This window comes from Monomorium pharaonis, chromosome 11, assembly GCF_013373865.1.
Source record: "Monomorium pharaonis isolate MP-MQ-018 chromosome 11, ASM1337386v2, whole genome shotgun sequence".
Classification (NCBI taxonomy): Eukaryota; Metazoa; Arthropoda; class Insecta; order Hymenoptera; family Formicidae; genus Monomorium; species Monomorium pharaonis.
Genome location: NC_050477.1, coordinates 10728262 through 10752999, shown reverse-complemented (window position 1 = coordinate 10752999; position 24738 = coordinate 10728262). Strand labels below are relative to the sequence as shown.

General features: G+C 33.7%; 4 protein-coding genes and 2 long non-coding RNA genes across 7 annotated transcripts in view; 4 read left to right on the top strand and 2 right to left on the bottom strand.

Annotated features, from left to right (window-relative positions):
* Positions 1-609: 609 nt before the first annotated feature.
* On the bottom strand, positions 610-7926 carry LOC105833182 (protein zer-1 homolog). Its single transcript, XM_012674707.3, has 9 exons — positions 7464-7926; positions 6338-6620; positions 5862-6177; positions 4615-4820; positions 4324-4495; positions 3564-3887; positions 3330-3479; positions 2952-3204; positions 610-2855 (listed from the first exon to the last, which is right to left on the bottom strand). Exons 1-9 carry the CDS (start codon positions 7924-7926, stop codon positions 2656-2658), a joined length of 2367 nt encoding a protein of 788 aa, XP_012530161.1. The 3' UTR covers positions 610-2655.
* Positions 7746-9267, top strand: LOC118647861. Its single transcript, XR_004964998.1, has 2 exons — positions 7746-7867; positions 8767-9267. It is a non-coding gene; the product is annotated as an uncharacterized LOC118647861 (long non-coding RNA).
* Positions 9268-10293: 1026 nt separating this feature from the next.
* LOC105832215 (fructose-bisphosphate aldolase) lies at positions 10294-15052 on the bottom strand. Of its 2 annotated transcripts, XR_004965020.1 has the most exons (6): positions 14968-15051; positions 13301-13510; positions 12696-13136; positions 12231-12584; positions 11701-11837; positions 10294-11391 (listed from the first exon to the last, which is right to left on the bottom strand). XR_004965020.1 is itself a non-coding variant. In XM_012672956.3 (5 exons), exons 2-5 carry the CDS (start codon positions 13505-13507, stop codon positions 11338-11340), a joined length of 1056 nt encoding a protein of 351 aa, XP_012528410.2. In that variant the 5' UTR covers positions 13508-13510; positions 14968-15052; the 3' UTR covers positions 10294-11337. The 2 variants fall into 2 exon arrangements, 1 of the variants encoding a protein (XP_012528410.2); XM_012672956.3 differs by lacking the exon at positions 11701-11837 and having other exon boundaries at positions 14968-15052.
* A 101-nt stretch (positions 15053-15153) lies between these two features.
* Positions 15154-15558, top strand: LOC114255039. Its single transcript, XR_004965022.1, has 2 exons — positions 15154-15251; positions 15426-15558. It is a non-coding gene; the product is annotated as an uncharacterized LOC114255039 (long non-coding RNA).
* Positions 15559-18837: 3279 nt separating this feature from the next.
* On the top strand, positions 18838-24607 carry LOC105830918 (WD repeat-containing protein 78). Its single transcript, XM_012670644.3, has 4 exons — positions 18838-20584; positions 21255-21651; positions 22033-22602; positions 22757-24607. The coding sequence occupies exons 1-4, from the start codon at positions 20124-20126 to the stop codon at positions 23561-23563; spliced, it is 2235 nt and encodes a 744-aa protein (XP_012526098.2). The 5' UTR covers positions 18838-20123; the 3' UTR covers positions 23564-24607.
* The window catches only part of LOC105834727, a 31011-nt gene continuing 29770 nt past the window's right edge, over positions 23498-24738 (top strand). Inside the window, exon 1 of the mRNA XM_036293564.1 lies at positions 23498-23582. The gene's annotated coding sequence lies outside the window, so the exon portion shown is untranslated. The remainder of the gene's footprint in view (positions 23583-24738) is intronic.

The following is a 24738-nucleotide window of genomic DNA, read 5'->3' as shown; positions in this document are numbered from 1 at the left end:
ACGCCAAATGTGGATGTAAAGCCCGTTCTACATTAATCGCAGTCGCCAGTTGCAATTTGCAACACACAGGCCCAAAAATGTTAGCGTGTTGTTATCCAATAGAAGAATCTGTATTATAAAAAACAGATTTTTCTATTAGATAACAACGTGCTAACATTTTTGTTAGCGCGTTCTGAATACAGGCCCCAATGACTGTCGAGCTTTAACTAAAAACTAAGCGTTTATTCGATGTCGCAAGTCGTAACTAGCTGCTTGCGATTAATGTAAAACGGGCTTTACATCCATGTTTGGCGCTAATGCTAATCAAATATCGGTCGCATGAAAAAGGCCGCCGCGGCCTTTATAATATAAATAAAACTTTAAAATTAACACCTTTTAATTTAATTTAATTCTAATATTTTAAACTGAATTAGATTCTTGTTGTTGTAATTTTTAACACAACTGAATTAATTTTGTAAGCTATTCATTCTAACTTAATTTTAAAAAATATATTTACTTACGCAATTGTTTTATTTAAATACCAGTATCATGAACCAGAATAGCTTGTATCATTATCTATAGATAGTTTAAAAAATATAATGAGGATAAAAAAAGAGAACAAAATAATTCTTATTAAGATTTTAAATAATACTATATTATACATTGAACAAACCGGGTATGCACTGATGTATTACATGATTATATCGTCACATGTTATGTTGGCGCTAATAACAACCGCTGTAATATTTCTGCGTGCATTCTTGTTGCCGAACAAGAATCTATGAAAAGACAATTCTGAAAATTTGTTGACCGTATGGAGGCTTAATCGATGAAGTTAATTTTCCTCAGGGGACTTTAATAGCAATTATAACGATAACATACAAAACATTTAAATCTAATATATTGGTTCTTCCTAATCCTATATACACGCATAATTCTTCTAAGCCTGTCACTTCCTTGGTGTGTTAAAAAAAATTCTAGTATAATACGAATAGAACAAATTATCTATGCTGCATACTATCTACAAGAAAGGGAGAAGCAAAGAAGAGAAAAGAAAGACTGAAACAAACATCCACATATCATACGAAAATCAATACGATTAGTTAAAGTCAAGTATAATAAGCATACCAGCCTTAGCGATTACTTATTTTCGCTTTTTTATAGTTGAACCTTTTTATTTTTAATTCATTAGAACAAAAAACCCCAATTTTACCCTCTCCTTTATCCCTCTTACCACAACTCTCTACGGTCCTTCACAGTTTCACTAATTATTTTCAAAAATTCAGCCAATTAAGAGAATATTTAGAATATGGAGACTCAACTATGTAGGGTGTTCGGCAATAGAGGGGAAGGGGGAGAAAATTTAAGGAGTGATTCCATTTGATAAAATAAGAAAATAAACAGCAAACATAAATTGTGATCAAGGCTTCGTTTTTTAATTATAAATTTATAAATACTCACATAAAAAATGCCAAAAGTGAAAGAGTACATGAATATTTAGACATTATAATTAAAAAAATGAAGCCTCAAGAAGAGATGTGAAAGGTCTATTTTTCCGATCAAACGTAATATTTTTTATAATCTTTTTGTTGATCATACAGACTTTTTTATAAATTCTTTGCCACAATTAAGTGTAGACAATAACGCATCGAAACAATTTCATACAAAAAATGCATGCACATAGGTCAATTTGGTTAGTAAAACTAACATAGCCAAAATTTCTTATTATAATTTTTGTTTTATTTGATCATCTAGAATCAGTTTTAAAATGTTACCCATCTGTTTCCGAACACCCTATATATTAAAAGCGTAATATGTACATACATACACACAGCGTAACAAATGCATCATTGAAAATTCTATCCGAGTTTAGCATTTGTGTTTCACATGCATAAACAGTAAACACGCAAAATTAAAAATAAATAACAGCTCATATTCAGTCCGTTCTTAAATCAATAAAAATTTAATTCTTAATTCTTTTTTTAAATCAACAATCGGCAATCACGATGTACAAATATCTACAGGCGTATCTGTCCGAATACGCTCAAAATGATTTTATGGCAAAACATTTGTGACACCGTATGTATTTCGATTGAATAAAAAATTTACAGTCAACCATTAATTATCAGCAATAATATATAAGATGAATATTTGCAGATAATAGTCGCTTCAAAATATTTCGCATTCTTCATACGCACATGAGCGTATACAAATTACACACATACGCACATACGCACGCATACACAACCTTTATAATTATAATATTGAGCATCCGTTTCTCTCCACTTTTTTATCGAAAAAAAAAAAAAAAAATAGATTTGTTCTTTGTAATTAAACTTTTTGTACTTCTCATCATTACTCTTTTTCTCTTCGTTTAATTATATATTTATGGCATTTTAAGTGCAAAAAGTGACAGAACATAGTTGTGAAGAAAGTAAGTATAATATAGTACAAGTACAAAGAACAAACCTATTTATCATCAAGTTAATACGTATAACACGCTCATGTTTAATCTCGCTCGTTCATATAATTATTCCTTCGTTATTATTCATCCAAATTATACTAATAATAATTTGTTTTGTCTAATGAGACGATATAAGTTATACATACATACATATATATATACACACACACACATATATATGTATATATGCCATGTGATGTTACTAAAATCTTTTAGCCATCCAGACTGTATTCCGCGTCTAAGGCGGAATGAGAAACATTTCCGTCGTCGGAATGACTCTCGTATTGACAGCAATTTTCGATCACCAAGTTTGCGAGTTCTTTTATACGTTCGTATGGTCTAGAATCTTTTATCACCATTTGCAGTTTTTCCAATCCTCCTTCTTTTACTACCAATGCACAGTATTTAAATGCTAAAACATCGTAAAATAGTGAGTGCTGGATGGAGCAAGATAATGGCTTTACTCTAAAAATTCAACATAAGTATGATATTAATGTTGTATACGTACAGTATACTTTGGTGAGATTAGCCAGAGCCCAAACAGCCCAATGTTGACATGGAGGAGTGTGATATATATCTAGCAGGCGCAATAACGGCCCAAATGAGCGATAATTGATATTACGTTCTGAACTTAAATCCCAACTTTCAATCGCTTGCACCATATATTTAAGAACATCTTTACGAGTTGGCTTTTCTATTGTCCAAGCGTCAATACCATCAGATGCCATATGTGCCAATATACCAGCGGCATTGTATGGAACCTATAATCAATTAAGATATATATCTATGAGCATGTTAGAAATTTGGATAGTAAAAAATACTTGAGTAAAATTGAATAGATAGATAATAAAGTAACAAAAAAAAAACGAAGAAAGAAATATGAAACCTCAATTCCATCGTTGTTGGAGCGCAACAGATCGGCAAAAACGGTCACATATCGTTCCTGCATAAGATGGATTCGAAGATAATCGACTTCTGCTACATTCCCAAGTAAACCCATCATATTTCTCAACAATTCTTCTCTTTGCGGATATTGCTAGATGTACAAAAATACATTATTAGAAAATTAAGCTTAAACTGAGTGTATCGCGATGATAAAAACATTTATTGTAAAACATACCTCTACACATTTGAGAAAAAGTGCCATGCCTTTCTCATCTAAAAATCGTTGGCAATTTATGGACGTTTCATCGGTCATGTTCCACATGGTCGACCACGCGACTTCTAATACATCGTCGAATGTACTTGTCTCCACCCGATACTCCACCAATTCTAACATAGTCTTAACACAACCTAGCTTGCCAAGTAATTTTTTCTCTTTACCTTCTACTTGACAAGCCAAAGAGTTTAAGAGATATATGCCGATTCTCTGAACAAAACTTTCCGGCTCCGAATGTTTAGCTGAATGTAGAAGCACTTTTACAAGAGTTTCATAATTCGACATCTACAGAAATAAATGATAGATACGTTATTTATGTAATAAAGTGATTATAATACATACTTTTGATTACACTTTTTTATTATGGACATTTCGATTTAAAAAAATCACATTTTTCTTTATTATCCAGCATTTAAATACTGTGCGCTGGATAAAGAAACATGCGCTTTTTCTTTTTATTAAGCAATAATCTCACGGTTTAGCTGCAAAGAATTTGATATGGAAAGCTAATTACGCGGAATGCAGATCGGTGTAAGAGCGATTGACTTGTAAGCGGCGGATAGCGAATTTAATTCTGATTTTTATCCCATAGATTAATTTTGTTATAAAAAATTAATTGAAGAGTTGGAAGATATATGCAAATAGTCTACGGTTCATTTATAATACAGATAATATCTTATTATGTAGCAAAATAAAATTTTTTTTAATTGAAAATACAAACCACATCATGTGGTATGCGGAATTGACACAATGCCAAACAACCATTCCGCATCATAGTCTCCTCGTCTCTGTGTGTGCTCATACCAGCAAGGAGAGTACTGATAATTCTTCTCTTCATTCGCGCTACTAATTCTCCCTTTTCCTTCATCTTTACTATGTAAAATAATGTGGCGCTGCAACGTACAAATTAAAATTAAAGTGCATTGCAATTGTGTCATGTAAATTCAATAGTGCTTACTTAAATGTAGCAGTTGCTTTTCTTGGCAATATAAACAAATACGCATATACATACCTGCCCGATATCTGTATGTGCTTCTGAGCTGGATGCTTCTCCATTGCTTCCAAGACGGTACATAGCGCCTGATCCATTCTTTGACAATTTTCATATCTAAATACATGGTATAAGTCGCTCAATACTTTCTGCAGTAATTCTTGCTTATTGTCCATACAAACGCGGGCTGCGATTAATATTTGATCCTCAGTTGCATCACCAGCCACCTAAGTCAAACCGTCAAAAAATTACTAAATGAATAAAAAGCAATACTTTTATCTACTAATTTTTTGCTGCGACATACAATTAATAAATTACTATACATATGTACAATTAGATGAATTTTACTTAACATCTCTTTTAAGAATTGGAGAAATAATTCATAAATAATTCGTTTTTCATTAAAAAAACATGAACATCTAGACGGATTAAAACAGAAATTTAATTTTGCTAGCTCTTTTAGGAAAAACGGAAAGAGATAGAAAAATATTTCCTTAAGTGTTGTCAAAAACATGTAACTATTAAATTAATTGAGCATTATAGTAAAAATATTACATTAAGCATGAATTTTTAGTGTTTAATTTAAGACAATCTTGAAGACGATTTAATCAATCAATCACTTTTATCAATCACTCAATTTTACACACGTTTTTCAGATATTAACAATTAATATTTGATATAGGATTTTTTTAGGATGCTTAGTTACTTTATAGTGATTAGACGTTTTTGAAAATATGATTCAAGATAGTCTTGAAGATGGCTTAATTAATCGATTTACAATTTTACACACATTTGTTAGGCACTAAAAAATTAATGCTTGATATAAATTGTTTTTACAATGCTTTTTTTATTGCACTCAAAATATGAACATAAATTCAGAAACCACTAAGTTGATTTTGATCGGCTCTTGTTTTGTTCAAAAACAATATTTCGGAAAACAACTAGCGTTATATCTATGTTTTAACTTTATAAAATTTGTGTCATTTTGTCTTTTGATGAGTCTTGTGGAAGCAGCAGTAGTCATCCTAAATATCGTTTTTAAAAAAACACAATTTAGGAAGACTTGAATTGTGACATCATTTTATTTATTTTTTAATAAAATTTAATTGTCAAATAGAGAAAATAATGATCTTTAAAGTAAAGTAAAACATAACTTTTCTGTCTCTTTCTGTTTTCCATAAAAAACTCGCAGTTAAATTTTGTTCTGTTGTATCCATCTGGATATACAATGGGCATATAAAAATTATAAAATATTTTATATATCTCACCACTTTTGCTGGTATGTCATGTCTTCTACAAGCACCATGCGCAGTCCCGTAAAGTCCTAAAAATTGTAACGGCCTATATATCCTACATGCAAGTCCTGGTATATCGGACAACTGCACAAAATTGCTATCTTCGATATCCATATCCATATCTAAATCGATATTCGGCGGACGTTCGGCTACACCTGTTCCCGCAAGGTTCGTACCGCCGATATCTAGAGAGACCAACTGAGGTAGACCATTCACCAGTTCAGACAGGATCTTATTAGGATGCTTAAAATGTCCGTATTTATGATTAAATTGGGAAATATCCAAGTGCCTGTAAAAGATATTCCATATAAGTCATGCATATTGTTGTCCGACGATAGCTTAGTTTTGTGTATATCATTTATAACTGCATATATTTACACTCTTAAGAAAAATTATAATTACATAGATAAATTTTACAGCTTCATTATTTATATAAAATCAAAATGTACCTTAAATTCTTCAACTGACAGATGTTCTTAACGAAAGATTTCGGGTCGACATTAAGTTTAACGTTGTACAAAGTTAAGGATATTAAATTCGGTACCAGAGAGTAAAATGCGAAAGTGTCAATGTTACAACACTCAGATAAGTCCAGATGCGTTAGATTCGTTAATCCCGCTAGAAGATGAAAATATTGTTGCGAAGGTATTAAAACGTATGCCAATGCCAGACGTTTCAACTTCGGTGTTTTGAAAACAGATTCTCGTTCGTAGTAATTGACGGACGAACAGGCTGTAACAAGGATAGATTTAATTAACAATTTTGCTTATTGGGTCACATATTACACGCAAAAAAACCATTCTAGTGCTAAAAAAAGTGGTTATTTAACTTTAGTTTTTCTCTTTTAAGAAATGGTTTCTACAAAGAACATTTTTATGATAAGTTTTTAAAATACACTCATTTACACAAAACTTATAATTAACAAGTAATGTTAATTATAAGAAAAATATTATTTGCTTGTAATTAAGTATTATTTATTCAAATATTTTTCTTAAGTTTGCAAATCCATTATAAGCATTAAATTTTTTCAAAATATATTCTGAGTCCTAATAATTTAAGTATTTTAATCATGAATATTAAAGTAAAAATAAGTTATATTCATTATTCCAATATAAAGTTTTACAACAATCTAAGTAAGAAATTTTAACAAGATCATGCAAATCTAATTTATGCTGACAATCTGTCATACATTTATCTTCAACAAGTTGGAGTAATACGTAAGCAACAATGTATATACATATTGCCAAATTATCGACAAGTTGTTTAAAGTGGTTACATCATGATTTACCAATAAATGTAGACTCAGTCACTGGTAGCAATACATATTATGATACGAACAATATGCCAGCAGCAATATAGACACTATCTAGGATTTTTCAAAAGAATACAAATTCTTTCTTTTAGTACATAATTTTTTTTAATTTGTAATGAGTATACTTCAAGACATTATCAAAAAAATATTCATTATTGAATATAAAAAAAAATTAAATAACTGTTTTTCCTAGTAGTAGAATTGATATTTTACTAGGTGTATGATTAACTATAAAATAACATGGGTGTACTGCAGTTCCTTACAGCCGTCCAAATTAGGAGGTATAATCGTCGAGGCTCCATGAAACGCTAAACTATGCAAATTCTCCGAATTGGCATTGATGTGCTCAATGCAAAGGCTTGTCACATTGCTGCAGTCAGTGAGTTCGAGTTCATGGAGCTTGTGATTGACGAGAGTCTGCACTGAGCTGTCGGTCAGACTGCAGTTAGAGATCTTGACGCGTTTGAGCCGGGTCGCTGTCTGGTTCTTGAAGATCGAGAAAAAGCAGTCGTCATCCTCAGTCGCCTCACTGCGCTGCGCATACTCGATAATCTTGTCGCATATCTCGCTCGGGAAGGTTATCCCCTTCCGTAGTATGCGATGGCCCCGTTTCCCTTTTACCGAGATGATGTCGAGGTTTTCGCAGATGAGCTTGTAGCACAGATCGGTAAGTCGCTCCGGGCCTACATATTGATCCGTGAGAAATAAGTCATCCAACTCCGCCATTCTCTCGGACTTGTGTTTACTAGATCACGACCGAATCACGCATGAAGGTGGACATAGACGTTGACGTAGACGTAGACGACGACGACGACGACGACGACGACGATGACGCGGCACTTGGCCGCAATTGCGCAACTTCGACGAGTTCCGTCGACGGAACCCACGCCGCCCGCGGGAACCTACGTCGTCGTGGCTCGGTCGTGTTAGACGTGGGATCAGCTGGCGACGCGCGACATGGCGCGGAGCGTCATCAGAGGTGCTCGCTCGTCGCCCACGGACGTGCCACCGCCGACTGCATTTAGCCAGTCGCCGTCTCCTGTCTCTTCTTCTTTTTTCTTCTTTCTCTTCTTCAGCGCTCCGCGTTTAGTGTACCGCAAAATCTCGTGACTCGTCCTCGCGGGCTCGCGCCGCGAAACTTTGCAACGACGCGGGTCACGACGGCGATGATCGAGTGATGACGACGACGACGATGCACGGCCGCGTGTGTCGCGAGAAAAAAAAAACACACGCACAAACGCACACCAATGCGCGTGCGGGCGCGCGTACGATTTCACACTCGTAGAAAAACCTCGAAGCCTACAGCTGTTACCACATCGATGCTGTCGCCGTCACTCCCACCCCTACGCTACGCGGTTGCCATCGCTATTATCAACTTTCGCATAGTTTCCTCCGATGTGTTCTTTTTCACTCATTTCGATCGCATCGCAACGTAGCACGTAGATCCTACGTTTCGCGTTTCTGATTTATCGTCATTCCATTTCATATAACAATTATCGATCACAAAAGAATATTACGAGGAACGAATATATATATATAGCGGGAGCAAAATATTGTCTGATTTAGGTGTAGCTGCACTTACACTGTCTTTAAGCTCGTATCGGACATAGAGGCTGCGCCGCGGTCAAGTTGTCGATTGGACGCAAAGGATGCCGCAACGCGTGACGCTCGGTGGGAACGCACCATTAGTCGTTGGTTATAAAAAATTTAACCAATCATGTTCGCTTATTCTTTTCTAAAGCCTCATATACAGAAGTCGCAAGCAGTCAGTTGCGACTTGCGACAGCCAATGATTGTCGAGCTTTAACTAGAAACTAGGCGCCCATTAGCTGTCGCAAGTCGCAATTGGCTGCTTGCGACTTCTGTAGACGAGGCTTAATGGCGTTTTCGACCGGACAAAACCGGGGGTTAACCCATCTTAGGTTCTTATTCTTCTAGAACTGGCCAATCACAGTTATTAAATTCTTCAGAAGAATGGCTGTGATTAGCTGTGATTGAAAAATTTTTTTATTAGAAAAACTTTTATTAAAAAATTTTTTTTTAATAAATAGCGTAATTAAATAGAAATATTTATACTGTACAACTTTTGTAAACAACATTTTTTTATGGTTCGTTAAGTTTATGAGATATAGCGAAAAAAGACAAACATGTCTTAACCTTTGAAGGGTGGTTTTAATTCTTTAAACCGTTTTTGAGCACCAAAATTTTCTAAATTTGTGTATTGCCCTCCTCTACATTTGTGTCGAATTTTACTGAAATTGAAATTTTGATACAATAAATATTCGGATAGGGAAGGTATAAAGGGTAAATTTATGAAAAAAATTTTTTTTTAATAAACAGCATAGTTAAATAGAAGTATTTATGCTGTAAAACTTTTGTATAAAACATTTTTTGATATTTTATTTAGTTTACAAGATATATCGAGAAAAGACAAAAACTCTCAGAAGAGTGATTTCAACCCTTTAAACTGTTTATAAGCACCAACTAAAAATTTCTAAATTTATGTATTTACCCTTTTTACATTTATGTCAAGTTTCATTAAATCAGAATTTTCGGGTTTGCGAGGTTCCCTTGTGAGTTAGTTTTATTTTTATGTAACTTTTAACTTAACTGAATTAATTTTATAATCCATTAACTTTAATTTAATTTAGTTACAAAAATATATTAACTTACCCAACCCTGCATATAATATATATTTATTTTATAATAATATTGAATATTATTAATACATCTTATTCTTATTTTTTGTTTATTATTTTAATTAATCACTCAAAAATAAAATTTTACAGGAAAGTTTTAAAATACCCAGATAGCCACAAATGTATGTATGAGCACAAATTGTTCTCATGTTGCTAATAAAGATGTTAGCATCTTGCTATGCATTTACGTCGTCCTTTGTGCTGTTATTTGCTAGCATTCGACACTGATCTTAAGTAATGCTAGCATAATGTTTGAAACGTGCAAAGAATTTTATTTCCGACATCGAATGCTAGCAAACAACAGCACAACGGACGACATAAATGCATAGAAAGATGCTAATATCTTTATTATACCAAACTGGCTATCTGGGATAAATCATATATATATAACCTCTTTTTTTATCCTTCACAGTTGTATTTGGTAACCTTGATTACAACAAAACTATTTTTAAATATAATATCGACATACGAGATAATTCTTAATAGATTAGGTTTCTATGCAAGATGATATATACATATAATAAGTATAGATGACACACCGAATAGCATGATTTTGTAATACTCGATCGATACAATCACTAATAAACATTTAACAATTGTTTTATTTTGCATATATATTTTCTGCGCGTTCATTTTATACGCGAAGTTATGATTCGAGACATTAATCATGAGTACAGATATAATACATCTGCTGTTTCTGTTTCATACTGTTACAGATAGTAATAATATACGTATAATAATATCGAATTTCACAAAATCTATTCGTGTTCTCTTGACGCTTTGGTCTTCATTCTTAATTATTTAATATCAATAAAATTGAATCTCGTCAAGTTAGTCGCTGAATAAATCGGAACAGCGGCGAGATCGAAAAATTGAAAACAAATAGATCAGGCTAAAAAATTCTAAATTTGATATTTTTTGTACATTTGTTACGAAAGCATCCATTGAATTGACTGCTCAATGGGAAAATTTATGAGATGTTTTGGTAAAATTTTAATCAACATATTTGACGTGCAATCTATAAACTGTCGAGTTGAGTTGCAAATCGAATTACATGTAATGTGGAATTATTTAAAATTATATTTGATTGACAGAAATTTACGTAAAGATTTGATCGATTAAAATTTAATTAAAAATCATGCAATTAGATCTATAAGAAATAATAATTACTTAAAAAAATATATATACATATACACATATATTAAACAAAACAAGAACGAGATCAATTTACTTGGAACTTGGGATGTTTCTTGTTATATCTTGATCATCTTCAGAGAAATCTTTTTTCCTTTTATGATTTCAACGAAAAAGACGATGGTGACGATTTTGCGAGGTGTTTCCAATAGCTGTTTCATTTTATGTTTCTAATAGTATATCTTTATGGATCAATCTAATACGCGTGATTAGCGATGAAAAGAGCCGCGTCTCTCGCAGCATGTTACGCACCAGTTACGCCACCCTCATATTTGTCAAGTGCCGACTCGCTGTTAGCCTGTTAAAAAATTTTTTTACTCTCAATATTAATTGAGCATATTTTTCTAGAAAGATTGTAGAAAATAGCAAAATTGCAGAAGACGTTTGATTAATGTAAACGAAAGATAGAGAAAATCAAATTGCAATTATTATTATTTTTAAAGTAAAAAGTCAAATAGCGCGCGCGCAGCGCGCGCTTGTAATGTTCTAATATATTATAAAAAGAACAAAAGGTGTTTACTATGGTAAATGATTAAAGATAAGGATCTACGAGAAAAGCAAACGCATACACATACATAAACATATGGTGTAACTATTATATACTTACTGCCACGAGAAACGGATTGTGCCGAAGGTGCAAGATTTTTTTAGTAGGCGTGAGATTTGACGTAGAGAGAAGTGTCAGCGGCTTTGCTAAAAATGCTTGCTAGCGACGTATTTACCTTGGCAGGCTGCGGTGTTTGCCTAAACAAACGCACATTACATAGCATGCACAAAAAGAAAATCCAAGCTGTGCTTGGAGTACTTCGTGCAACTATTAAAACGACAATTACAAAAAATACAAGGTATTATTTTTTTTTAAAGAAAATTGTTTGTGAATATACAAAAAATAAAGGTAAACGTAATAATAAAGGTTTATATTTAGAAGATAAATATTTTTTTCAGAACAGAAAAATAAAGATGTTAAAGGCTGATAATTGATAACAGTTGTGTATAAATGCAAAAAGTGAGCTAAAAGTGAATAAAACGTGCGATAGCTAAGAGATAAAGCAAATTCAAGTTTACACATGCAATAAAAATTAGTCAAATCTATTAATCTATTATTTTCGTAGTATAATTACTTAAATTTGCACTTACCTTGGCTCTCTTAAGCAACTCTTCTTGACCAGCAGCGACCTTGTTGGCCTTGCCTTGCCAAGCACGAAGTACGGAGGTCTGAAGAGCGCGTCCATAACAGAAAGTTAATGCCCAAGGTTTTTTCGCCGGGTACTTGTTAATCGCATCTAGGTTGACTGTTGCCTCTTCCTCGGATTGGCCACCGCTGAGAAAAGTGATGCCAGGTACTGCTGATGGCACGGTACGTGACATAGCTGTCACTGTAGCAGCAGCGATTTCCTGGGGAGTCGCTCTTTTCGAACAGCTCTGGCCTGGCGTCACCATGTTAGTCTTTAACAGCGTTCCTTCGAGGTATACATGGTGATCTGAAAGTGCCTGACAGTAAATGCACATTAGAATGTATCAATTACGTAATAATAAATTTTAATAAAACATAATTTGCAAGCTTCTTTCATTTAAAGCTCGACAAAAGCTCGTGTAAAATACCTTGTAAACGGCTGCAAGAACCTCTTCCGTAACCTGTTGACAACGGGCGAGATCGTGATCACCGGCGCGAAGGACGTCTGGCTCTACGATCGGCACAATTCTAGCACTCTGACAGATGGAAGCGTAACGGGCTAGCACATTGGCGTTCTCCATGATGGCGAGTTTGCTCGGGGTGTCTTTCGTAATTTTAAACACGCATCGCCACTTGGCAAAATAGCATCCATCTTTTTTATACTGGATACAACGCGCTTGGAGATCGTCGAGACCCTGGGTCGTGCATTCGTCATTTGTGGCGAAGAGCGGAACAAGGTCCTTGTCAACTTTAATACCAGGAATAATGTTGCGTTGCTTCAGCAGCTCGACGAAAGGCGTACCGTCGTCGGCCTTTTGATAAAGAGTCTCGTGGAAGAGGATCACTCCAGAAATGTGCTGTCCGACATCCTGAAAAGAAGCAATATTAAACATATTTATTAAATGTGACATATTTCTCTTTTACAGTAAAATTATGTAGTTAATGTTCGGTAAAGTATCGCTACATAAATTAATTGTTTATAGAAATTAATTTTTGTAAGTTTCTTAAAGTTTTGATAATTAATTAGACGTACTTTTGCAGTAGTAAAGAGTAGTTGCCTGTAAGCCCTACGGTTTTCCTCAGTATTTTCGACATTGACATCTTGAAACTGTTTACCGATCGTTGTAGTTGACTCATCAGCGGCCAGAATACCTCTACCGGGTGCCACCATTTGTTGAGCAATCGTGCGTAATTCCTCTTTCAGCTCGGATTCGAGCTTGTTGTATTTTTCCACGACCATTTTCTGCAATACCACGGTCACTCCATTATAATAAGTTAATTACATAATCATTGAGTTAAAATTATTAGCAAAAATTGTGAATTTTGAGTGATATTTAACAAGCTAGGGGTACCTTGGGATAAGGTGTGAATTGGACATTAAAATAAGTTACATAAAATTAATTGGAATCAAGACACACACACACACACACACACACACACACACACCCTACACACAAATATTCCAGAGAATAATAATCGAATTAGTGTATCAAAAAGTAACAAATGGATATTTACATCAAATAGAAATCTGATTACGGTTCAATGGAAATGAAATTATCAGAATGTCAAAAAATGAACGAAAAATAAATAACTATTACTTTTCAAACGGATAATTCGTTTTTTGAACAAGATTTTATTCCTACTAAAACATAGTCGAATTTTAGTCTGATTTAAATATATGAAGTAAATATTTATTACTTTTTGAAAGGATAATTTGATCGAACAGTTTTCAGTAGAGCCTTTCTTCTTTCTTCCTTGATAAGTAAAATAAATTAATATTTATGGAATTTAAAATTGCAATTCAAATTTGCTAAATGAGTTTAAAATAAAATTTGACATTACTCCGTAACATATAAATTTTATCAAAAAATTCCTGTCCGTTTTATACGATAATAAAATGATGCATCGGAGAAATCCATTTATAATAGAAAAAAAAGAGGTAGGCATAAAAGAAATATAAGCGAGGAATATTTCTCTGATGTCGCACTCTTAATTCAGTGCCTCAGTAGTTTGGTTCGGAATAGAGTACGTAAGACAGTCGAAAAAGCGGTAGAGAATTAGAAAGAGAGCACTAAATAAAGGCTCTTCTATCTTAATTTGTTCAATCGTGCATGTGCAAGAGTACTGTTTTAAAGTCTGCCGAGTCTGCGTCCGTGCATCGCGTGATACGTCAATGCAGAAATAATAAATTGACGATTTTTAAGGGACAGTAATATCTATATATTTCTCTTTATGTTTAATTTAATAATAAGTTCAATTATATTATGTTATGTTCTTTAAAATTTTGTATTGTTGTTACACTTTTTGTAGCAAAATAAAATATAATTATAATTCTAGAATTCAACCTTTATTATGTATTTTGCTACTAGGGGCCGAATTGAATGAATTGATTATATCTTGTTATAAAGGAAAAAACTTTGCGCGATATTTATTCAGATTAAGATAGGATATTCTGCAATTAAATATGTAAATGTAAACACATAAGATGTGTGTAAAAAATTGTAAATAGAGCAAGTACAAACATTTAATTATATTTAATTATATTGTAATAATTTTTTTGTAATTTTTTGTATGTGGATAGTTAGAAAAAAATTTTAATACAATACTTGTACAAATTCGAGACGATCAATACCTGTAGCGTACGTATCTCATTAATACCGAATTTTTCTGTTGTAAAAACGGAGCAGCACGTGGACTCACCTAATTTTAAATGAGAACTGATTTGTAGGAACTGTGCGAACGCCTGTTACAATCTACTCTATGATTGGAGTGCGACTGAGAAAGACTTTTACCAGCCGTCGTCAATTTCAAGTCTGATTTGATCGTATGTTTATTGTGCGCGTGCGCTTTAGATCCTACACACGGGGGGTACTCAACTTTATGACATCATAGATAGGATAGACCGGAGATCAGCCAGTCAGTTGTCGTAGAGTTCAAACTCTAGGTTGTCGTCATGTGACACTTTAATCTAGGGTCAAAGAAACGTAATAATCATCCGTAAAATGTTAAATATCAATAAGTTGACAAATTTATACAAAACAGATATATAATACAATACACTGATTAAAATACAAGCTTGCAAAACGATATATGTAATTTTATGAATATTTTTGGCTCTTATTATTATCGAATATATATATTCGGTTATAATTTTGCAGCAAGCGCCTGTTACGTTACTGGCCTTACTAGCACATTACGTAGTGACGAGTTATCCAGAAAGGAATGGAAAGAAAGGCATTGGAGCATTTGAAACATCGTTGGGGAGAGATGACATATCGACCAGTAGGCAGGCAAGTTCGCATATAGGAGCCTTAATTGTATTGAGAACCATTATTTTAGACGTCAGTCAAGGGCACATTGCTTAACATTTACCGTGAAAATGATAAAAATTTTTTAAACAATGTTAAGCATTTGCGTGCGCACAAAAATCGTCAGATGTGCCTCTTTTATCTAATTGTTACCGAATTATCTTATCGCGTGTGATAAGGCTTTGTTTACATTAATCGTTTGCTACGCGTATCAAATAGTAAATAACTAGTAAATGTGTTTAATCATTGGCTGATCAGCTCAAAATTCACTACTTGATACGCACGTATCAAACGATCGGTGTAAACAAGGCCATAGTTGACTGCTAAAGTGGGCTCAACTTAACTTTTTGAATTCTTTTATCGACCGGGTCAATGTCTTATCAATTTTTTATATTATATATCAATTTGATGTACATACATGTGTTCAAAATTCTACATTTTACATATCAAGCAACGCGGTAGCGGCGTGACGCCAAGTACATAAAGATCGTGCTGCATGACGCAAACTTCACTACGTAATGTCACGCCGCTACTAAGCGAGATCTCTTACGCGAAAAAGCTCACTTGAGTTATTTTCCACAGATTCACATGTACACACACACGTAACGTACATACAATTTTATAAAACTAAAATGTATAATAAATTATTTTATAATGTAAATGATAAATATTGGTATGCGAGACTCGTAGATTCAGTATTAGCTATACCGATTTCTTGAAATCTTTGTTCTAGACTCGCAGGTGACTCGTCACAAGCCAATAGTCCTTTTTTAGGCACACTGATCTTTTCGATAATTTTTTTTAATTCCAGAGAGAGAGAGAGAGAGAGAGAGAGAGAGAGAGAGAGCAGAATCCAGTTCGGTACATCTGGTAACGGTTGATGATATCTGACATGTTCCAAAGATTAATGTAAATCTTTGCACAAGCAAATTATTTAGACTATTTAAAGATAAAAACTATTGTTAATTAACTATTAGGTTGAATATATTTTAAGTTTTACCATTAGACTAAGATACAGATATATGTAAAAAACACGAAAAAAAAAGACAGCAAATATAATTAGAGTGAGGTATATAATTTTATTATATATATATTTATATAGATATATTTTGTATCATAATTATTGTATAAATCATGGCCTTTTTGCAATAATAATTTAAAATTTAAATGCATTGAGAAATGTATTCGATTTAAAATGCCTATGGTTACATAACGGTATTTATTAATGAACCGATTATCGAATCTGCAAAACAGTTCAAAGGGTAAAAACAATATTCCTAAACGTACTGATTATTATAAAGTTGTTTTGCAAAATCAAGTTAAATCAGTTGCAATTAACTTTATTTTGTGTGCTCGTGAACTTTATATTAATTTAATCCTTTGATTGTACCTGAGATGTCAAAGTCAAAATAATGTTTGCTTGAAACTTTAAAATTGGTCAACCTACAGGTTTGTTTCCTATCTCAAAAAAGGTAGGCAATGAAAATGGACTATGACATCGTTAATTACATAATGTTAATATTTTGTATATTCTTTCAGATTTTTTCTTTACTTTAAAATAAAGAAAAACTGCATCCGGTTCAATAAATACGGTATAACTCATAGATATAGTTTGAACGCAGTAAAAAAAAACTATACAGGAGTTAATAATATGTACAACAACACTTGTCACAAGCAAGGTATTGCTTTTTTAGAAAGAGATTAACTATTAAGAGTGATAATTAAAGAAGAATAAAACAAGAAAAATGAAAGAAAAAGTTTTTATTTATTTTTGATGACATTTTTTTATATTAATGAAATTTAAATTATTTTATTTTATTTTAATTTAAGGTAAGGGAATTAATGTTGAAAATTTAATTATTAATTAATGTTTGGAGTTAATTTAATTGTGTATTGGATGATTTATTTAATTTTTATTTTATTAATGTAATTATTTTTTTTAGGTTATTTTGTTTTATTGTATTAGTTATTTAATTTATTTTATTTTATTTATTTAATTTTATTTATTTAATTTTATTATTTATTTTTTTATTTTATTTTTTTATTTATTTTTGGAATTTTAATTTTATGTAATTTGATTTTATTTTATGTTAATTAATTGGAAGGTTTATTTGAAGTTTAATTGAATTGAATTTTAATTTTAATTTAATTTTATTGTAAGTTTAATTTTAATGTTAATTTTAATTTTAATGTTAAATGTTACTTAATTTTAATTTTAATTTTAATTTTGATTTCTACTGTTAGTAATTTTAATTTTATTTTATTTTATTTTATTTTATTTTATTTATTTTTATTGTTATTTTATTTTATTTACTTATTTATTTAATTTAATTTTTAAACATATTTTATATTTACTTATAAAATTATTTTTCAAATAATTAAAAACTTACCGCTGCTAGTTTTGAACCCGGGACCTTAGGATTACAAACTTGTACTCTATCTACTGAGCCAATTGACTTATTGATATTGGGTACTTCTTATTGTCTATATATACTTATTAGTACATTAAAATTAAAATTAGACTTTCGAGAAAAAATTGTAAGAGGCACTTTTATTGCAGATTCTTATTCGGAAAAATCATACAAACATATTAAACAAAAATTCAACTCAGAAAAAGTTGATAATTATTGTGTAAACAATGTTAATTAAAAATTAAAAAATTAAAAAGTAATTAAATAAAAAATAGCTTTGTGTCGAAAGTTATGAATGTTTTGGGCTAAAATTTTCAAGACTTTTAGAGAATAGTAACCGCTACTATTTAAGCCCTATTACAAAAATTTGCCATCACTTATCCATTTGTTATTAACAATTTAAAAAAAGGTAAATTTTGGCAGTTTTTAATTTTTTTCTCCTTAAAAAATAAACCAATTGGAACGTTCGACGGCTTATTTAATAGATATTTTTAATACCTATAAGCTTATATTTTTTGTTTTTTGCTAACAGTAATAAATTTTTTTTTATTGCCAAAAAACGAAATTTTTCACCTTCTTTCATTGTTTACACAATAATTCCCAACTTTTTCCGAGTTGAATTTTTGTTTAATATGTTTGTATGATTTTTCCGAATAAGAATCTGCAATAAAAGTGCCTCTTACAATTTTTTCTCGAAACAGTGGTTTCTGAGTCTAATTTCCTTGTACTGTATATGTTATAAACTGACGCAATTATATTATTTATAAAAGCAGTTAAATTTTGCAAAATATATTAAAAATAAATAGCATTAATTTATTTACCTATTAATTTCATTGTTAAATTTGTCTTTTTTTATAACCTTAATAATTTGATGGAAATTGCAATCTATTTAGCACTAATACTTTGAAGCGTTCAAATGGTTAATTATAGATGGTTAATTATATTTAAGTTGGGCTTATATATGTAAAATAAATTAGGCCAAAATTACAGGATATATCATTGCCCAATTTATTATATTTAATAAATAAATAAAAACAACAATTTTAAAATATATCAATTATTTATTATATTTTATGCATTATGTATTATACACATAATCGTATCGTTTAATCAATCAAAATAGATATCAGTATTTGTAATACAGAAATGGTATTTTTGTTTTTCTTTACAATCTATTTAAAAGCCAAACATAGAAGACAACAAACTCAATAAAATAATAGATTTTATAAATAATGTATTAGCTAATTACTTAAGTCTATCAGAAAACGGTATGTTACTTTGAAATATTTAAGTCTAATACAATTAATATATTAAAATAACTAAAATATAAGAATTAAGAAAAAAAGCTATAACTAGGCAAATCTAACTGTTTTGAAGCAAACATCTATTTCAAACTAGGTCCTATACGGGCTGTAACCGGGCAAACCTAACTGTGAGTTTTGGGGAAAAAGTTGTAAATTTAAACCAGGCCCAATTCAGGCAAGCCCAAGTTCAAATATCCTAAATATGTCCTGAATAGGTTTCAGTCTGAAAAGCCTTTATTTTGGATGCCTAAGTATATAACGCCCCTATGGCCCAATATTAAATAGGGCATGCTTAAATGAATTTCCACACGGGTTACTCAATAAAGCCTTCGGCACACGATACGATTCGGCTCACTCACTCTCATATAGCTGTCGCTTCGTGCACATAGCACGGAACGCAACCAAAAAATTGTGGACATAGCGCGGAAGAGACCCAAAAAGTCGTGCACATTATTTATGAAAAGATATATTTCAGATTACGCATATATTAATTATTTCAACAATCTACAAATAAACAGTTAAACAAAAGTTTTAGATGGATAGTATAGATGGAATAACCGATAGTAAATAAAAAAAAACCTAGACATTAATGAATAACTTCAACTAACTTCAGACAGGTAGACATTATTGTCCTCGTGTATATTTAGCATGTCTTTCGCCTTTAGAAAAAATACATTTTTTTCTTTCCTTATGCGCATTTGAATATTTGAAATTGATTAAACATCTCCAAGGAAGCGAAAGAAAATGGCGGTAAAAGCCTCCAACAATTGCGCTCGTGTCATTGATTAACAACTTAGTTCGGCAATTTTGCTACTCAGCACGCTCGCACAGAGATGATGAAAGCCGGCAGCTTTGAATCGCCGCAACGAATGTCCTCCAGAATTCCCAGTGTCACCTCGTCCAAGATAAAGCTCAGTGCCTTCGGACGAACCCGTAGGGCAGGATGCGAGCGAAACGTCGCTTCGGCGCTTCTTCAACAACGACAGGCCCTGCGGATCGTTCACGAGAACGTGGACGTTACACCGAAGCCGTTAGTCCACTCGGCCTTCAGCACCATCGATGAGAATCAGATGACCGCCCTGGAAAGCATCGGATTAGGCCAGACTGGAAGTAGTTCCCAACTCATGATATCGCCCTCGAGAATCAGTGGTCTCACTGGTCTCAGTTCCTCTGTCCTTCTCAAGTCCCTCTCCGAGGAGCTGCAGATGGAGAGTCTGTTGTCGATGCAGGTTTGCGAATCTTTGCCTATGGAGGAGGACGAGGATGTCGCGCCGTCACCATTTTTTCTACCTAGGTTAGGTTAGCTCAATTAACATTTGGTCTGTTTTTTTTTATAATTATATTGAGCTACATTATACTGAAATGGTGCAATATTGATTAAAGTAAGACAAGTATATTTTTTTCTCGATCTAACTTATATACTCAGTAGTGCAGCTTAATGCAGCTGTAAAAAATAGATTAATTGCTTTTCTTCCTTGCTATCCATATACCTTGCTATCCAAAGAGATGGGATTAAAGGTTGAAACACAAAATATTAAAAATTATTAATACAACATAATAATATATGTATAGAAGATCTAAACATCTGGATGACATGGCCTTTTTATTACAGAAATCTGCTGTAAAGACATTGTAAATTGTTAAAAAAACATTGCCGCATAATTGTAATTTTGTAAATTTTATTGAATGATTTTGGTTTTTAATTAATATTTATTTTTTTTTCATTGAATATGAATATCATATTTTTAATAATATCATACAGAAAGTTTATGTTATTTTTAAAATATTTTTAAAGGATATATGTATTACATATATGTTATATCTCAAAGTATTTTTAAAAATATAAAAATTTCATAGATTGTTTAAAGCAAAATTCAATTTTGGGACAATACAAAGTTTTTATTTGGATAAAAAGTTTAAATGAGACAGGATATGATGATATTGATTGATATTCTTATTTACAGCGACGACCCAGCAATATTTGCAACACGTCCGGAAATTGTGACAATCACCTTGAGGGAGACGCAAACGTTTTTTGTATTCGAGATGCCACAAATGACCGAGGATCTACAAACTCCCGAGGGACAGGCGGTCGTACAGGAGAACGAGAATTATGAGTATGTGACAGTAGGACCAGGCTCCAAAGTACGAAAGCTGTTAAACGTCGAGACGCAGACAGTGCGCGTGTTGACGAAATCACGCGGCAGCTATTGCGGCCTAAGGCCCCGCAAGAATCAGGGGATGTTTGTAAACAACTGGGTGATTCATGACACTTATGCTGCACCGGAACTGATGGTAGAGAGGAACGGACGTATGATCGTACACACAAAGGAATCGATGCAGCGGATGCGAGAGACGCAAGTAAGAATCGTTGCGTGTGTATGCAATTACAATTTTTTTTAAGTAATTATAAGTTTTATAAAATGTTTTTTAAAACGTAAAATACGATTGCGATGTATATTTATATGATTGAAGAATGACACATTACATTTATAAATAAAAAATTAACTTAAATAGAGAGAACCTTTAAATATTTCAAAAAAAGTTTGGAAAAGGATTGAAAATATCTTGTATATACAATGTGTAAGAGAGAGAAGAATGCATTTTCTTAAATTCTAAAATGTTTGATATTTTTAGTAGTATCATTAATTAATAAAATAACAGATAAATATAGTTTGAAAAAATGTAGGAAAATTTTTATAAAACAAATCTTGAAGAGATTTCTGTTTGTTTCCATAATAGGAACTACGATACAAGCTTCCCGAGCTTGAAACGGTCGCCGATCAGAGTACCGAGGAGCAGCTGTCTCGTATCTATCGGGAAACAAAGTTCTTGGATGCGGCGCGCGTGATGGAGCGTATAATCGCGAACAATGTCTTCGCGGAGGCGCAGAAGCGTTTCACCGGATTAACCAAGCGTGATCCGTGCGCCCTGGATCTGGAATTCGATTATCACCTTGATCTGCTGTGGACATTCGCATGCGAGATGGTGCATAATCGTCCCGTGGCCGCATTTCGTTGGAGTCCAGCCAATGCGAGCATTCTCGCGGTCGCCTATGGCACCAAAAGCGGGTCCAGCAGGACGGACGGAGTGCTATTGATCTGGTGCGCCAAGAATCCCAGCCAACCCGCTCGCGAGTACATTTTTGATAGTCCACTGTCTGATATCGATTGGAGCAAGGAAAGGCCGAATCTTCTAGCGATCGGCTTTTACGATGGAAATGTGAAAGTTATCGATATCAGCGCGAATAATTTGAACATTATTAGGCAGAGTCATAGGGAGACATCAGCAGGTTGCTCACCACATTGGCAAGTAAGAATGTTAATTGTCACAATATTATTCTAATTTTGATGCTACGAAAACTCGTTAAAAAAATTCACATTCAGATTTTTGTGCAAAAATTTGTATAAGTATTATGTTATTATAATATTTAATTAATTATATTGATTAAACTTTTTTCCATTAGGTTCAATGGTGGAGCGGCGACGAGCAGTTTGACTACCAAGAGCAGATCTACACTAGCGATCAAGACGGCCGGATATACTGTTATCGTTTGGGCGAGGATTTTTTCGCCACAGAGATTATGTGTCTCTATCGAGTCGAGGGTAAGCTGGATGGGATATCGAGAACCGATCACTGTGTGGCTTACGACGTGCCTATCAGTCGCCAACCAGGCGCTCTCGTTCTCCGAAGACATCCTGTCCTCAGCAACGTCTACTTCGTTGGCTCCGACGAAGGTTGCGTTTATCGATGCTCCACGAATTACTTACGTCAACACGTGGAGAGTTTTCTGGCACACGACGGCCCGATCTACTCATTTGAGTTCTCGCCCTTTTGCAAAAAGTTATTTTTGACCTGTGGTGCCGACTGGTGCATCAGGATCTGGGCCGAGGGTCTCTCCGATCCGCTTATCACCCTGTCGACGGCGATGGCATGCGTGAGGAGCGCTTGTTGGAGCCCCACGTGTTCCACTATCATCGCCAGCGTTGTAAACGACCAGATCTGCGTGTGGGACATTCGTAGGAAGACACACACACCGACATCCGTGACTGTTCCGACGAGCGGAGCGAGACTGGTGACTGCTGCTTTTACAGCAAATGGGAATCAGCTGGTGATCGCTGATGTCGAGGGCGTCGTTTACATGTACAATCTCGAAGGCATGCCATTTCCGCCCTACGATCAAACAAAAGTATTGATCGAGTCTGTCCGCAAGGCACTGACAACCAAACCGGAACTGTTGAGGAAGCTGAAGAAACTCGGTTCGCCATTCTGATCATTCGGTTTCTGATAGGGTAAGTACCAAGAGATTCAAATTGTTTTAAAGCAAAAATTTATTTATATTTTTGTAAAGACTTTTTCTACTTAAATTAGAATATTACTTAAAAAGATCGCGCGTAAATTGTGAAATAAATTCTTTGAGAGTATGCAAATATATTCCATCGAGCTTTTAATTTGATGGAAGAAACGATAAGAGCGTAACCATAAACCCTCAAACAAAATGAAAAATAATTGCACAATAATAAATGAAATTAAGACCGATGAAATGAATAACATTAAGGTGAAAATAATGGACTGCTCCTAAAAGATGAGAAGATATTTCAATTACTGTATATAGACTTCTATCACAGACTAATAGATACATTAATCTGTGCTTCTACCTGGGTTGCTTTATTATCGACTGCAGTCGATAGATCCTCTCGACACGTGGGGACCCCTCTCGATCTCAGTCTGCCGGTCGCAGCATCGCAGACTTCATTGTGACAAGAGAGAAAGAAAAGGAGAGAACGAAAGAAAGAGGTAGAGAGAGGGAACAAGCCGAGCGCTTGGATTCGCCGCGGGGTCTCCGCCGGCGGGGCCCGAGACCGAGAACGGGGCCCAAGCCTGAAGCCTTCCGGTGTATGCTGGAGAGGAGAGAGGGGTCATCTCACCCTGCCCTGTTCTCCTCCGTGTTGCCGCTGCTCGTGGGCACGAACCGCAGCTACCGCCGTCAGCGGGCAGTCTCTTATTACGCCCGCGCTCAACTCTACGCGAATTCTAAGTTCTTCCTCTACTTAGGCCGCTTCACAATGATAACGCGAATTGCCGAGGATATCAAGAATCCGAAAGTCGCCCCGAAGTAACGGGCTTTATTCGGAATAAAGGGGAGCAAGGCAAAGTTTTGAATCGTCTTCCGGAGTACAATGTGATTGTAATCCGAGTTTATTAATTAGAAGACAGAATCGCGCGAGTATAATGCTAATGCTGAATAACAATGTGAATTTTGACATAGTGAGCTATTTATAGTTTTGATAGATAAATAAAAACATACTGAAATCGAGGTATAGTTTTATGTTGGATAAGGAAGGGTGAATAGTTTTTTTAATTGACGTAAATATATAATTTGACGAGCTTATCGGTATTTTGATCGAGTGGGCATAAATTCGATAATGTCAAAGAGGCTGTTATTAA

Bases quoted from the DNA above. Each gene is read 5' to 3' on its own strand.
- LOC105833182 (XM_012674707.3), bottom strand. From the start codon at position 7,926: ATGGCGGAGTTGGATGACTTATTTCTCACGGATCAATATGTAGGCCCG. The intron at 4,496-4,614 runs GTATGTATATGC...TGTACGTTGCAG, and splicing joins CACATACAGATATCGGGCAG to CGCCACATTATTTTACATAG. The intron at 3,480-3,563 runs GTATGTTTTACA...TTGTACATCTAG, and splicing joins TTTTTCTCAAATGTGTAGAG to CAATATCCGCAAAGAGAAGA.
- LOC105832215 (XM_012672956.3), bottom strand. From the start codon at position 13,507: ATGGTCGTGGAAAAATACAACAAGCTCGAATCCGAGCTGAAAGAGGAA. The intron at 12,585-12,695 runs GTATTTTACACG...ATTTACTGTCAG, and splicing joins TTCTTGCAGCCGTTTACAAG to GCACTTTCAGATCACCATGT. The intron at 11,392-12,230 runs GTAAGTGCAAAT...ATTTTTTAACAG, and splicing joins AGTTGCTTAAGAGAGCCAAG to GCTAACAGCGAGTCGGCACT.
- LOC105830918 (XM_012670644.3), top strand. From the start codon at position 20,124: ATGATGAAAGCCGGCAGCTTTGAATCGCCGCAACGAATGTCCTCCAGA. The intron at 20,585-21,254 runs GTTAGGTTAGCT...TCTTATTTACAG, and splicing joins TCACCATTTTTTCTACCTAG to CGACGACCCAGCAATATTTG. The intron at 22,603-22,756 runs GTAAGAATGTTA...TTTTTCCATTAG, and splicing joins GTTGCTCACCACATTGGCAA to GTTCAATGGTGGAGCGGCGA.